This window comes from Terrapene carolina, unplaced genomic scaffold (assembly GCF_002925995.2).
Source record: "Terrapene carolina triunguis isolate 2854851 unplaced genomic scaffold, T_m_triunguis-2.0 Scaffold88, whole genome shotgun sequence".
Taxonomy (NCBI): Eukaryota; Metazoa; Chordata; order Testudines; family Emydidae; genus Terrapene; species Terrapene triunguis.
Window position 1 is genome coordinate 49,150,189 of NW_020664439.1, and position 12,714 is coordinate 49,162,902.

Genomic DNA, 12,714 nt, shown 5'->3' on the forward strand with positions numbered 1-12,714 from the left:
CCCTGAGGAGCAACGGGTTGGCACAGGAAGGTGGAGAGCACAGCCGGAGGGCAGGGACCGCCTCACTCAGCACCCAACCAGCAGAAACCGCAGGGGGCTTCTGCTCTACCAGTGGCTCTCAATCCGTTCCATACCAGGGCCCCGGCCCCGTTAGCACAATGGGCAGGGTAGTGACGATCCAGAGGCTGAGAACCCCTGCTCTCAGCACCACCCACCAGCCCCCTCTCCAGCTGGCATCTGGTCCCAGCCTCGTCACCTCAGTCCCAATGGAGCCAAGTGGAAGTGGGCAGGGATGAGCAGCCGGTGTCTGAGGAGGAGGGAGCCCAGCCCATCCAGTCCAACAATGGGTGCACCTTAGCGTAGCCAATCCAGAAGGGTGCTGAGCATCTTTGGTTGGCTCCCTCCAAAGGAACTCAGCAACACTCAGGATCAGGCCTCAAAAGTCAGCACACGGGGTGAAATCTCACAGGGGAAGAATAGGTGGCTAGTCTGCCCACGTCAAACAGAAACTCTCTCCCGATGCTCAGCGAAGGCAGAGTCACTCCTTTACACCTCCAGGGGCCAAATCTTCCAAGGTCTTTAGGCCTCTAACAGCACAGGCAAGTGCATAGCGGAGGTTTCAAAAAACACCAAAGACAAGGTGCCCAACTCCCATGGAAATCAATGGAGTGTGGTGAGATACCAATGGGAGTTGGACACATCACCTGCTTAGGTACTTTGGAAAACTCCCTTCGGTGCTTAAATACTTCTGGGAAACTGCTGCAGTGTAGCCGTGCCAGGGGGGCGGGGAGAGAGAAGAAGTCAGCAACAACCAGCTGATTTTTACACAGGCTCCAGCCTGCACTGATCTCTGCTTAGATCAGTCTGGGTCAAACCGAGATTGGGCCAAGTAGTAAAATCGAATCCAGATTTTGACTGCCCAAAAGTTAGGGTCCCAACTTCCCTAGGTTGGGGGTGGGGAGGGGGGAGAGGACGTCTCCAGCCAGGATCCAGTTGTGCTCTTGGGATCTGCACTTTGAGCACTCTCGCATCCATGCAAGTCAGATGGTCTCGAACCTGGGGGAGAGGGACAGGAGGGGGCTCCCTAGTGATGAGCACTGTGGATCATTTTACTCCTACTGACTGCAAGTGTTGGGATCTACTAACGTTCATTTTTAATCCTATCAACCTGGCACCTTGGAAGCTAAATACTGATATCTAGCCAGCAGGGCTAACAGCTCCCATCAGGTAATTATCTAATGCAGGTTTCAGAAGGTTTTTGTTTTACCTGTTGCAGGTATAGGGTAAAAATCTTCAAAAATGCCTACGTGACTTTGGAGCCTAAATCCATTTTCAAAAGTGACTTGGGCTCTTAAGCGCTAAAGTCACTTTTGAAAAATTTTACCCTTATCATCTAACAGACAAAAGGTAATTTTTAAAGCAGGTATCTGCTGTGCCAGGAACCTGGTCACTCATTCATGAGAGGAGGTCAAAAAGAGGGACATGTTTTTCAAAGCTCTAATCATCACATTTTAAAGAGCGCACAAAATTGCTCCGGGAGGCGTTGTTCTGGTCTGATCAGCAAATTGAATGCACGGTCCGGCTTATGGTCTGGCTGGACAGAAAACCTAGAGCCAGCCGCACGAGGACAGAGTGGACACATTTTCCGTTCAAATTCATCATCATTCCTGTATATTTTAACCTACTTTCTGCAAAGGAAGCCAAGTTTCTTTTGCAGAGCATCATGGCTGTGTTACATATGTAAGGTGGCAGTGGAATAGAATGCAAGTAACCCTGGTGCACAGCAGGCCCAACTCAGAGCTCACATCCCGAGTGCAAATCAGGAGTGGCACCACTGAAGTCAAAATGGAACAGAAACAGGTGAGAGGAGAACCAGGCCCAGGGTGTGTTTTATCTTAGCAGCAATCAGGGTGTAAGACACTCTACTCTTCTCTCCTGGCCTGGATGATTCACTTTGCATAGGACACCATTTAATCATATATTTTACAGTGACAGCAAACGCAAGTGACACGTGACACACGGTATTTAAAGGAGAACCCCACCAATGCAGGAGGCTTGTGTTCTTGAGTGTAACAGGACGAATGACAAGCCAGAGGCCTCTCGAAAGGCCCAATGGTAGGAGTGCCACTGAAGACAGGGGGAGTTGAGGGTGCTAAGCACCTTGCAGAATAAGGCCTTAAGAATCGATGCTAATCATAAAAGAAACACAAACAGTGGTGCTGAGGTAATGGCAAAAGATTTCATTAGTGCAATTAACATTTATAATGGTATGTTCTTTAATAGAGAATTTAAATAAGGCTTTGAATAATTACACACACTAAAACTAACATTCCATAACCTTATTCCGCAAGGAAAAAACGGCAGAAAACCCTCCAAGCCCGACAAGGTCCAATTACGAACAATTACATTCAAGAAGAGGTGGCTTCCAAAAAACCCAAACAATTGTTTGTTGCATCATCGGCTTTTTCAAGTCTCCTTGCTCCCTCAGTGTGAGAAAAGTGTGAAGAGCAGATACACAGTACATTCACCATGGGGGGAAGTCGGGGTTTGGCCAGCAAAAAATGCCAAGTAGTGCTTCCCAATCCGGAATCTCACCCAATTTCTTTATGGTGATGGAAGCTCATGGAAAGAGCAACTAAATTTTTTTATGTAGAGGAAGGTGAATTCTCTCCTCCCCACTCAAACAAGTTGTGCATAATTATGAAAGCTTGAAGAAAAAAAAAATGACGTGGGCATGTGTGTTTATGGCTCAAGTTCTCCTTTTAAAAAACTACTCACAAAACCAGTGGGGGGTGGGTGAGAATCAAAGCAGCATATGAAATAGTAATATACTGTTTCAAAGTCTGCACTGTCCTGCAGAACCAGGAATTAGAACGTGTTCATTTTGTTCTTGACAGATCCAATCTACACTGGATATGTAAAAAACAAGGGACCGTGCCACCAAAAACCAACCTACACGTTGTAAAGTCTTTAAAAAAAAATAAAAACAAAAAACAAATACAAACGTTGGCGAAAGCTCAGAAAAATTTATCGTCGATTCGGAAGTGGGGCCTCGTGACGTCGTCTGGGTTGATAAAGACGGAGATGGATTTCCCCGGGTTCTCCGTCACCAGCTGTTGCAGTTTTTTGGCTAATCGGTCATCAGGCTGGTTGGGGTCCCCTCCGTCTGACTGCGGGGAGGGGATGCTGCTAGTGCTGCCTCGCCTTTGGAGCTCCAGAGTTAGCCGGTTAGCAGCTTTGACGTGCTCAATGGCAGTTCGGAGGTGCTCTGCAGGATCCGAGCGGACCGAGGACAGCTTCCGGGCATGCAGCATGACCGTCTCTTCGGACAGGTGCTCCAACATGTTGCACTGGGGGATGAAGTAATTGGGGCACATCTTATTGACCAAGCAATGTTGCAGATCGTCAATGAGGCCCAGTAAGAAGTGGGCAGCATAATCCTCTTGAGCCAAGTAGTTGGCTGGTAGCCGGTCGCAAGCCCACAGCATCATGCTCCGCAGGTGATATGGACTAATGGCTTTGGGGCGGGAGAGTAGTTTGATGATGATCGCTTTGCAGGCCTGGTAGGCTTGCATCAGGCTGCTGGAGATGCACTTCTTCAGCTGCACTTCGCTTCTGGCGAACGACAGCCTCCACTCATTGTCCTTCTTGCCTTTGTAGGAACAGGCAGGCACTAAGTAAAACCCACTAATGACTTCCTCCTCCGTGATCTTCCCATCCCAGAAGTGGTTCTCCATCAGCCAGCTCTGGGCCACCGCTGGCCACCCTTTGAAAGACACCACGGGGACAATATCATACAGCATGCGGCTGCTGCCCACTCCCAAGATGATGGATATGATAGTTCCGTTCTTTTCCACCTTTTCTACTTTGGGCATCCCTCGCTGCGGCTTCTTCTGGATCTCGGACAGAACGATGCTAATGGAGTCATAGAACCAGTCCGCCACTTTCGTAGGAGAGAAGAAATAATTGGTAGCCCCATTAATATGGTCCACAATTGTACAGCAGTCTTTCCATTTACTTATAGTCCCTTCGTCGAACAGCCGAAGGCTGAGCCACGAATGGCACAGAGCTGAGTGGCGCATGTCCAGCGTGACTGGCTGGTTTCGGTCGTGCAGTTTCAGCGCTGGCACCAGGAGGGTGAAGTCCATGTCGTAGTCCGTTCCTCGAGCGTAAACGTTTAATTCGTCGAGATCGAGATCCACCACACCTTCCCGGACCCCGCCTGAAAGGAGCAGGTACTCGTTGGCTACTGGGAGCTTTTGGTCCAGCTTCTGCACCATCCCTGAAAGAGAAGCCAGAGTCATTTCAGAAAGCGGGACAGACTTTTTGGATTGCATGTTTAATTCACATCAAAAGCTATCGTGTGTCAAAGATGACACACAACCACCATGGAAATCCAGCACTGCTCACATATGCTACAGGAGACATGAGTCTGAGGTCTTGTCTAGAAGAGTTAGTGTAGCAAGCTGGGGTGGAAATTTATAGCGCACTGGTGTGCCACATGCTAACTGGCCCTGTGGACCCTGCTACTGCACGCTAACAGTTCCCCAGCATGCTTGGCCAGCAGCAGGTCAATGCACGCTAGTGAACTTTCAGTGCGCGAAAGCACGGTCCACATGGATGCTCAGTGTGTGGCAGACTACTGCGCTGTACACGGACAGGCCCGCTTGCCGTATGCTAACTCTCTATGCTGACAGCCCTTGGACAATGTGCTCCTTCCAAGGATAAAGCCAGTCCCTGCTCCCACAGAAGTTAACAGCAGGGCCCCTCTTGAATGCAGGGATATGTGGTCTAGTTAAAACCGACTGATTCTGAATGTCGTACTAAGCAGTACTGGATGGAAAGAGCAAAGGGCTTTGGCAAAACATCGTCAAGCTATTTCTAGGCCTAAATGCAACTCCTGTTAAGCCCTGTCAAAACCAGGATTTAGCTGTCTAGCTACTAGGGCTCCCGTCGCTGAGTAGCCAAGCACCTCCCACGAATTTCAAAACACGAACATTAACACTGCCTCCCTCTCTGTCCAGACCCCTCTTGTTCCCCCAGGAGGGGGACAGAGCTGGATTAGCAGGTAGGTTTTTGGTTTGTGTTTGAGTGTCTCTGTGGAACTTACAGGGAAAGCTAAGCCAGAGAAATGGACTTTGCATTTAGTTCTGAATTCAGTAAGGGCTGTGGTTGTTTTCCCATCTTTTATGGGAGGGAATTTCACAGAGTAACTCCACTCTAACACCCCGATTAACTTAATTTAGAAACTAATCCTTCAGGTTGCAATGACGATGGCATTCCCTGAATTATCTGCCCTAGCTCCCAAGCCGTGCATGTGAATACTGAGCTTCTACTGTCATTGCTAAACAAATCACACCACACTCTTTTGCCCCCTATACAGTGCAGAAGTTAAAATTTCTCATGGTTGATGAGTTTTTAAAACTGTTAATTAAGAACAACAGGAGAGACTTAATCACTGCAACATTCAAAAGAAGAAAACACCACATTGCACTCGATTTCTAAGTCAACTTAAAATTTTAGGCTTAAAATGTAGCTCTTTTTTGACTATTCACTGTTTGAAAGTCAATGTCACTATTTGAGTTGGTCTTGTTGTTAAAGGTTCAGGACTGGGAGTTGCGCTTTCCTCAGGCTCCCTGTATAACTTCAGGCAATTCAGTTAGCCTGACCGTGCCTCAGTTGTCCATCCGTGAGCTGAGGATCATGATACTCATCCACTTCATCAATGGTTGTAGTTTGCTTTGAGATCCGCAGTGATAAGATACTGGACAGTTGCATTATCCCCCCAGACCTCCAATACATACTACACATTCTGGGAGTGACTTGTTTCTTGGCACACATTTTATAAAGTAGCCTCCGTGCCCTGCTTCTTTCCATCTACATTACCGATACCGGATTGAACCTTCCACTACAATGACACCAGGTTTAAAGGGGAATGCAAAGGAGAGCAGGTTGGCGAGGAGGGGGAGCGGGGAGAGAAGAGGAAAAGCAGTTGATCTTTAACTGAAGGCCATGCAATATGGTGCCAGAAACCACAAAGGGACACTTCACTGCAAGGTTTAGCCTGGGTGAAAGCACCACAACACCTGGGTGAGAGGGTTGTGTGTATGGATGGGAAAGGGGTTGGGGCAACCCCAAGTAAGATCCTGGGCTCTCTCTGCGGTGAAGACAGACTCTACTCACCCTCTAGACAGAGAGTTGGCTCTGGGTCTTAACACAGATTCCCGACAATTCTGCCCCACATTTAACGTTTCGCCTCCATCTCCATTCAGCTTTTAATACCTTCCTGAAGAACTGAAGTTGCTCCCTGCAAGTGCCCTTCGCCCTCCCTGCCCCAAGTCGAGGTCACCTTCCTGCCAGCTGAGAGCCACGGCCGTGGTTCTCTTCCCTCCACACGGTCCTGGCCTCAGGGAGGGAAATGGCTCAGGAAGAGTGGGAGATGTCTGGCCTCCCTCCCTCCAGCCCTGCTCTGTGATCTCCCCATACGCGGCCCCTTTAAGGATAACCACTGCGGTCACCTCGAAGGTGGTTTGGGGGGGGCTTAGTTACATGGTGGGCTGTATTATCCTGATGGGTGGAGTTAGAGAGCAGGCCTGTCTCTCTGGGTCAGGTAGCATCGCTCACTCCTACCTACTGTCCAAAAAAGGCTCATTTGTAAAGTGCACCCGACGGGGAGTCCTGCTGAGCGCAGCTCGCTGCCTGACGCTGCCCTGACACTCTGCTCCCAAACGCTTGCTTTTTAGGGCGGAGTCATCAGCCAGCCTACCCAGCCATGCAGGGGGGAAAGGGGACAAGGCACCCGCTGACTCTCCTGCCCGGGCTACTCACACCAGGGGGGTCGTGATGAGAGGAGGGGGAGCAGCCACCACCAGGCTGACAGTCCCCCCTTCCAACACACCAGCCAATGCACCCTCTCCTTCTTCGCCCCCACAACACACCCGCCAGCAGCGCCTAGCCAGGGCAGAGGGAGAAGCAACCGGCATCGGCTGTGAGCTTGGCAAAGCTTGCACCCCCCCCCCAGCGAGCAGGGCCAGAACTGTGACTCAGACACAGTGAACTGGATCCCTGCTCTGTTCCTGTGCTGCCCTACACACTGCCCCTTACGCAGGACAAGTTGCTAGGTACCAGTCCTGCCCGTAGGCTGGTCCAAACACGCCCTCTGACACTCAGGACCACAATGTATCCCCCCCACGGGTAAGTTTTCAGATATTCCTGGGGTCAGGATGCAAGAGAATTCTACGGAAATTACTCTTAAAACCTGCAGAAGTTGATAAATGTATATTTCCTAAATACTTTTTGAACTGTGCTACAGGAGGGATAAAAATCATCTATTAAATTCTATAGGATGGCCCTAAAAACCTATGTACAGTACAAGAGTGATCACAGCATTACAATGTAGTCCTGTGGAGCACAGAGTCCCTGGCTGTTACACCCCGGCTCTGGGTAGAATAGTACTCCATCTAATCTTCCAAACAGAAAGACTATTTCACTGTTTAAATCTACATTCAAGACTTCTGCCCAGTTAAGCATGTTAGCATGGAACACTTATTTGGCACTTTCAGCATCACCGACTAATTGCATCTGATGTACAACCAGCCAGACTCACTTGGAAAGTTCTATATAAATGCAAATGGGGTTGGCCATTTCTCTGTAGAAAAATACAAAAAATTGGCTGCAAAGACAGAAAAATATTTAAAAAGCAAAATACACAACACCAGCCCCGTCTGAGATTTAAACCCACCAATATTCAGCACATTCAGAATTAAAGAGTGTGTGTGTGTGTGTGTGTGTGTGAGTGAGAGAGAGAGAGAGAGACACACACACACTTTGTGACTCTTTACAAGCTGTCATTTGTCTTGTCTCATGTTAGGGGACGGTGGTGGATAAAACCAACCAACCAACCAACCTTCAAACCTGTGGGGCTCAGTAGGGGTGACAGCTGGACAGGGGAAGATGGACCCATCTGTGAGCCAGATGTGGCAGGACTCGCAGCAGCAGCGATTGGGCTCAGCTGGGAAGAAGCCTCTTCTGAGCCCAGGCTGTGGTGCAATCACCAGAAGTTGCAGCTTCGATAGGACTGACGCCCCCTGGGGACAGCGAGAGTACCCCGGACCATCTCGCACCCCAGCTGACGAGGCCCCTCTGCTCCCCTCTGGTAAAACAAAACTGGAAGTGTTCGTTTCCCATTGTAAAGCCGGTAGCCAGAGAAAGCTTTTGATAAGCAGTGTGCAATTCCTCTAGAGATAAGAGCCTGTGTGTGAGCTCCATTACCAGGCTGGTCTGCAAGTTCTCAGAAATTTGAAAGGAGAAAGTGTAATAAATCACCAGCCACTCTTTTCCTTGCAGACATCTGGATCTACCAGCCCATGGGGAGCTGTGAAGCATTAATGTCCACACAAAGGCTACAGGAGATGAATCATCGGGCTGTCAAAATCTCTCTGCCTGGAGAGCTGCAGATTTTAAATCCAAGCCCATCCTTTCCCCTCCAGACACTGCAACATGAGCATCCGCTGACCAAAAATAGCAGGAGCTCCAGCATTCAGCCAGAGAAGGAATCTTCATGAGTGGTTAGGACCAGCAATGCTGCTACATTTGAAGACCACAAAGTAGGGGTCTGAAACAGGGTCTCCTCAACTTAAAATTTACATAAGACATAAATGAAAGGCTCTGTGAAGAGCAGAGCTGGTCACGTACAAGATTCAGCGAGGTTTTTAGGCAGCCTATGGACTTTGCTAAGAACTCAAACCAGCCCTGTTGTTTATAACTCTGTTGAGTATTTGAAAATATATAAAGGAATATCACATGCAAACAGTAAACTGAGCATCCTATTTTGGCATCAAGCCTCACAACTGATTGGGCCAAATGCCCGCATCCAAAGTAGCAAATGTATACCAGCTGAATCAGGCCGATCGAGCCTAGCAAAGCTGGGAATATTCAAGAGGCAGGATAGGGTCAAAGTGAACCAACGTTCTAGTATTTGAGAGACAACAGTGGAAGGCCAGGCATCAGGACTCTTGGCTCTGGGAGCAGATTGTGGTTTAGAGATTACAGAAAGTGAAATATGACAAGGTCCCTGTTTGAATCATCTTCAGGGACTGATCCCAGGACCTGTGGGTGCAAAAGCACAAGCCTCTACCACCTGGGATCAAAGATCAGATCTCTCAACATTAAGGCAGGAGAGGAGTCATAGACCCCGATCTATGGCCTTGCTTCTAGACGGTAACACAGAGCCATCCGTTGTCAGAGTGGATTACGGAAGTACTTCGTTTTGGCATGTTCCCTCTGAAAGCTTGTTTGGCAAGTAGCTACTTGGCTTCAGAGGCCTGGATTCTTTCCCCAGTTCTGTCTGAGGTGACCTCACAGAAACTCTGTTTTCTTACCTATGAAATTAGCGAGTACTGCCCCAAGGTATGAAATCTTGGCTCCTCATAAGGATTGTTAAACATAAAAGTATTAAAACCAGCAGTCAGTGGAAGCTCTGGGACCAGAGCCCACAGTCACAGAGCTGGTCATTGAGCGCATCCTCCACTAGGCTACACTGCGTGCGCGCGAGAGATTATTTTTGTTAAAATAAATCACTGTCCTTTTAATAGCAGGAAACGTGATCTATTTTTATTCCCACATCCTGCAAGGGAAAGGGGGCAGAGCATTACAAAAGGAGGAGGAGGAGGGGCGAGTTTTACCTAACTTTTCCTTTTGGGCTATATCCTCGAATGAACTGGGATGCTTCGAGGCACAAGACACACCATATCCTGTACATTAAGAAGTAATGCAGAGAAGCTCTCAACCCATTACAGTATTTCAATGTGAATTGATTTCATGGCAGCCGCTGTGTGTGCAGGGCTCTGCTTCCACCCAAGGAAATACTTCATGCAAATAAGCAGATGTATAGTTCCTTCTGTAGAGAAACTGACCATGAAATAAAACACCCGCGTCTTTGCAGACATCCATTCATTTCCTGATCTTTCATCTATCTAGTCCTGATGTCTCAGTTAAAGCAGCTATAGCTAGAGAGTAAGGAAAGCAAGGCCCAGCCTGAAAAAGGGAGGTAGGCTATGCTAAAAAGACCAACCTGGTCTCATCAGGTTAAACCCTGTGACCTCCAGTGCAGCCCACAGAGTGCCCAGAATGCAGCAGAAAAGCCATATTTCGGCTGCCTGGGGCAGAGGAAGAGCATACAGCCCAGTCCCTTGTGTGCTCTGGAGAAGCATCAGAACATGCACCGCTTCTCTGGGACAAGCTGGAGCTCCAGGGGCTAGATCGGCCATGTTTCCATCTCCGCCAGGTTGGCAGCAGGGAAAGCTGCGTGGCAGACCCTTAGGGGCCTGCTGGTGGAAGCAGCAGAAAGGACATACCAAGCGAATGTGTACCCTGGGCCAAGCTCCCCCCGATCCAGTGTCACCCACTGCTCAGCCTGGACTGTCTCCTCCAGGCAGCAGGCACCTTCCCCTTCCCAGCAGACTTTCCACACCCGCTGGGCCCCACGCTGTGTCTTAAACCAGGCGTTAACATAGTCCCGTATCAGATTGTTTCCCCCACCCCTGCCTGTTTTATACCCGACTAGGATACAGGGCAAGCACTAGTCCCCTGAACTCTGCAGCATTTGAAAACCAGCCAGCCCGAGTTGGCCCAGAGCTGGTAAAGGGTTGCTGTGAAAGCAGCAGCAGCGAACCCAGGACTTCAGGGCGGGCGGGGGCTGGTCAGGAGGGACAAGCTTAGAGACTTGCTGGAAGAAAACGAATGAGAGTTTATGGGAAGTGAGTGCCTGCAGCCCGCTGGCAGCCGTGCGCTGGAGTTCAACGAGAGAGCTGTGCTAACCAGCCATTATTCCTTGCTACTGCCCTTTCTCCAGTCACCTCTTGACTTCGCCATCGAATCTGACCTGAGGCGAAGCACAGAGCCACATAGCATCAGCTTAGCTGCACCACATGATAATCGCCCAGCTTCTGCCCCTGAGCCCTCGTGTAGCTGTGAAAAAACAGCCCCCCGGCGCGTGCACAGAGCACCACTGCTGCTGGCTGCACAGGTTGGGCCTAGGATGGGGGTGTGTTCTACGGAGACTCACTGACCCTGGGACGCTCCCAGAACCATTCATGAGACAGCGCTAAGGCACTACTGGCCCACACCTACAGCCACCGCTCCTGAAGTCTCACAAAGCGACAGCTCAGCTTCCCTTTAAAACAGAAACGCCCGTTTCTAGGCCACATTGTTGGGAAGAAAAGCGTGACCATGGGACCCAGGTGTGGAAGAGGCAGAGGTGCCTGCCTGAGTCTGCACAGAGCCTGGAACAGTCTGGGCCTGCCTCATGCATCTCAATGGGGTGTTAACGCCCAGGCCCAGGGCCATGCAGGTGTCCTGCCAACTCCACCCCAGCAGAGGCTGTGTGTGGCAGGTGGGGAAAAGTGCAGCGGGCCCAGTCCCCGCACCCAGCAGGTACTGCCCAGCCGCTGGAGTACGAACTGGGACAACTGCCTGCTGCCACCCCAGCCCCTTTAGGCAGTTAGGGGAGGAGGTGACCCTGCAGATATCTATCCTTGCTGCGCCCAAGGGGAGGGGATCGCAGTTGCTGCTCCTGGGGAGATAAAGGGGCACTGTGCTACTGCCTCTTGCGCCTTGGATGAGAGGGGAGCTTCCCCTGCCCCCCACTGCCATGGTCTGGCACGGCCTAGTGGTTACAGCATGAAACTGGAAGTCAGACTCTTGGGTTCTCTGCCAGTTCTGCCTGATTCGCCGTGTAACCTCAAGCACGACACGTAGCCTCTCCTTGCCTCACTCCCCCCATCTTTCATATAAAACCATTTCACTTCCCCAGGCAATTCTCTCACACAGCTGCTGGGAGAAATGCCGTGAAACTCCAGACTAATCAACAAAACATCAGCTCTGTCTACAGAGCAAGGGCTGTGTCCCCACTGGCCTTCCTGAGCTAGCTCGAATCCAGCAGGGCAGGTAACAACAGGGAAGACAGGGCAGCATGGGCAGGTACCAGCTCGGCACAGACCCTAGATACGTACTCTGCTGCCAACCCGCTCTGAATTACAGTGGATGAGAAGCTGGATATGAGTCAGCACTGTGCCCTCATTGCCAAGAAGGCCAACGGCATATTGGGCTGTATTAGTAGGAGCATTGCCAGCAGATCGAGGGAAGTGATTATTCCCCTCTATTCGGCACTGGTGAGGCCACACCTGGAGCATTGCGTCCAGTTTTGGTCCCACCCACTACAGAAAGGATGTGGACAAATTGGAGAGAGTCCAGCGGAGGGCAATGAAAATGATCAGGGGGCTGGGGCACATGATTTACAAGGAGAGGCTGAGGGAACTGGGCTTGTTTAGTCTGCAGAAGAATGAGGGGGGATTTGATAGCAGCCTTCAACTACCTGAAAGAGGTTCCAAAGAGGATGGAGCTCAGCTGTTCTCAGTGGTGGCAGATGACAGAACAAGGAGCAATGGTCTCAAGTTGCAGTGGGGGAGGTTTAGGTTGGATATTAGGAAACACTATTTCACTAGGAGGGTGGTGAAGCACTGGAATGCGTTACCTAGGGAGGTGGTGGAGTCTCCTTCCTTGGAAGTTTTTAAGGCCTGGCTTGACAAAGCCCTGGTGGGGATGATTTAGTTGGTATTGGACGTGCTTTGAGCAGGGGGTTGGACTAGATGACCTACTGAGGTCTCTTCCAACCTAATCGTCTATGAAGCCTGTTCTGCACGGTCTTTACCGCTA

At 50.1% G+C, this 12,714-nt stretch overlaps 1 protein-coding gene across 1 annotated transcript in view; it reads right to left on the reverse strand.

The window, feature by feature from the left end:
* Positions 1–2,781: 2,781 nt before the first annotated feature.
* The window catches only part of MB21D2 (Mab-21 domain containing 2), a 71,488-nt gene continuing 61,555 nt past the window's right edge, over positions 2,782–12,714 (reverse strand). The window contains exon 2 of the mRNA XM_024212028.3: positions 2,782–4,282. Coding sequence (XP_024067796.1) covers positions 3,018–4,282 — 1,265 coding nt within the window. The 3' untranslated portion in view covers positions 2,782–3,017. The remainder of the gene's footprint in view (positions 4,283–12,714) is intronic.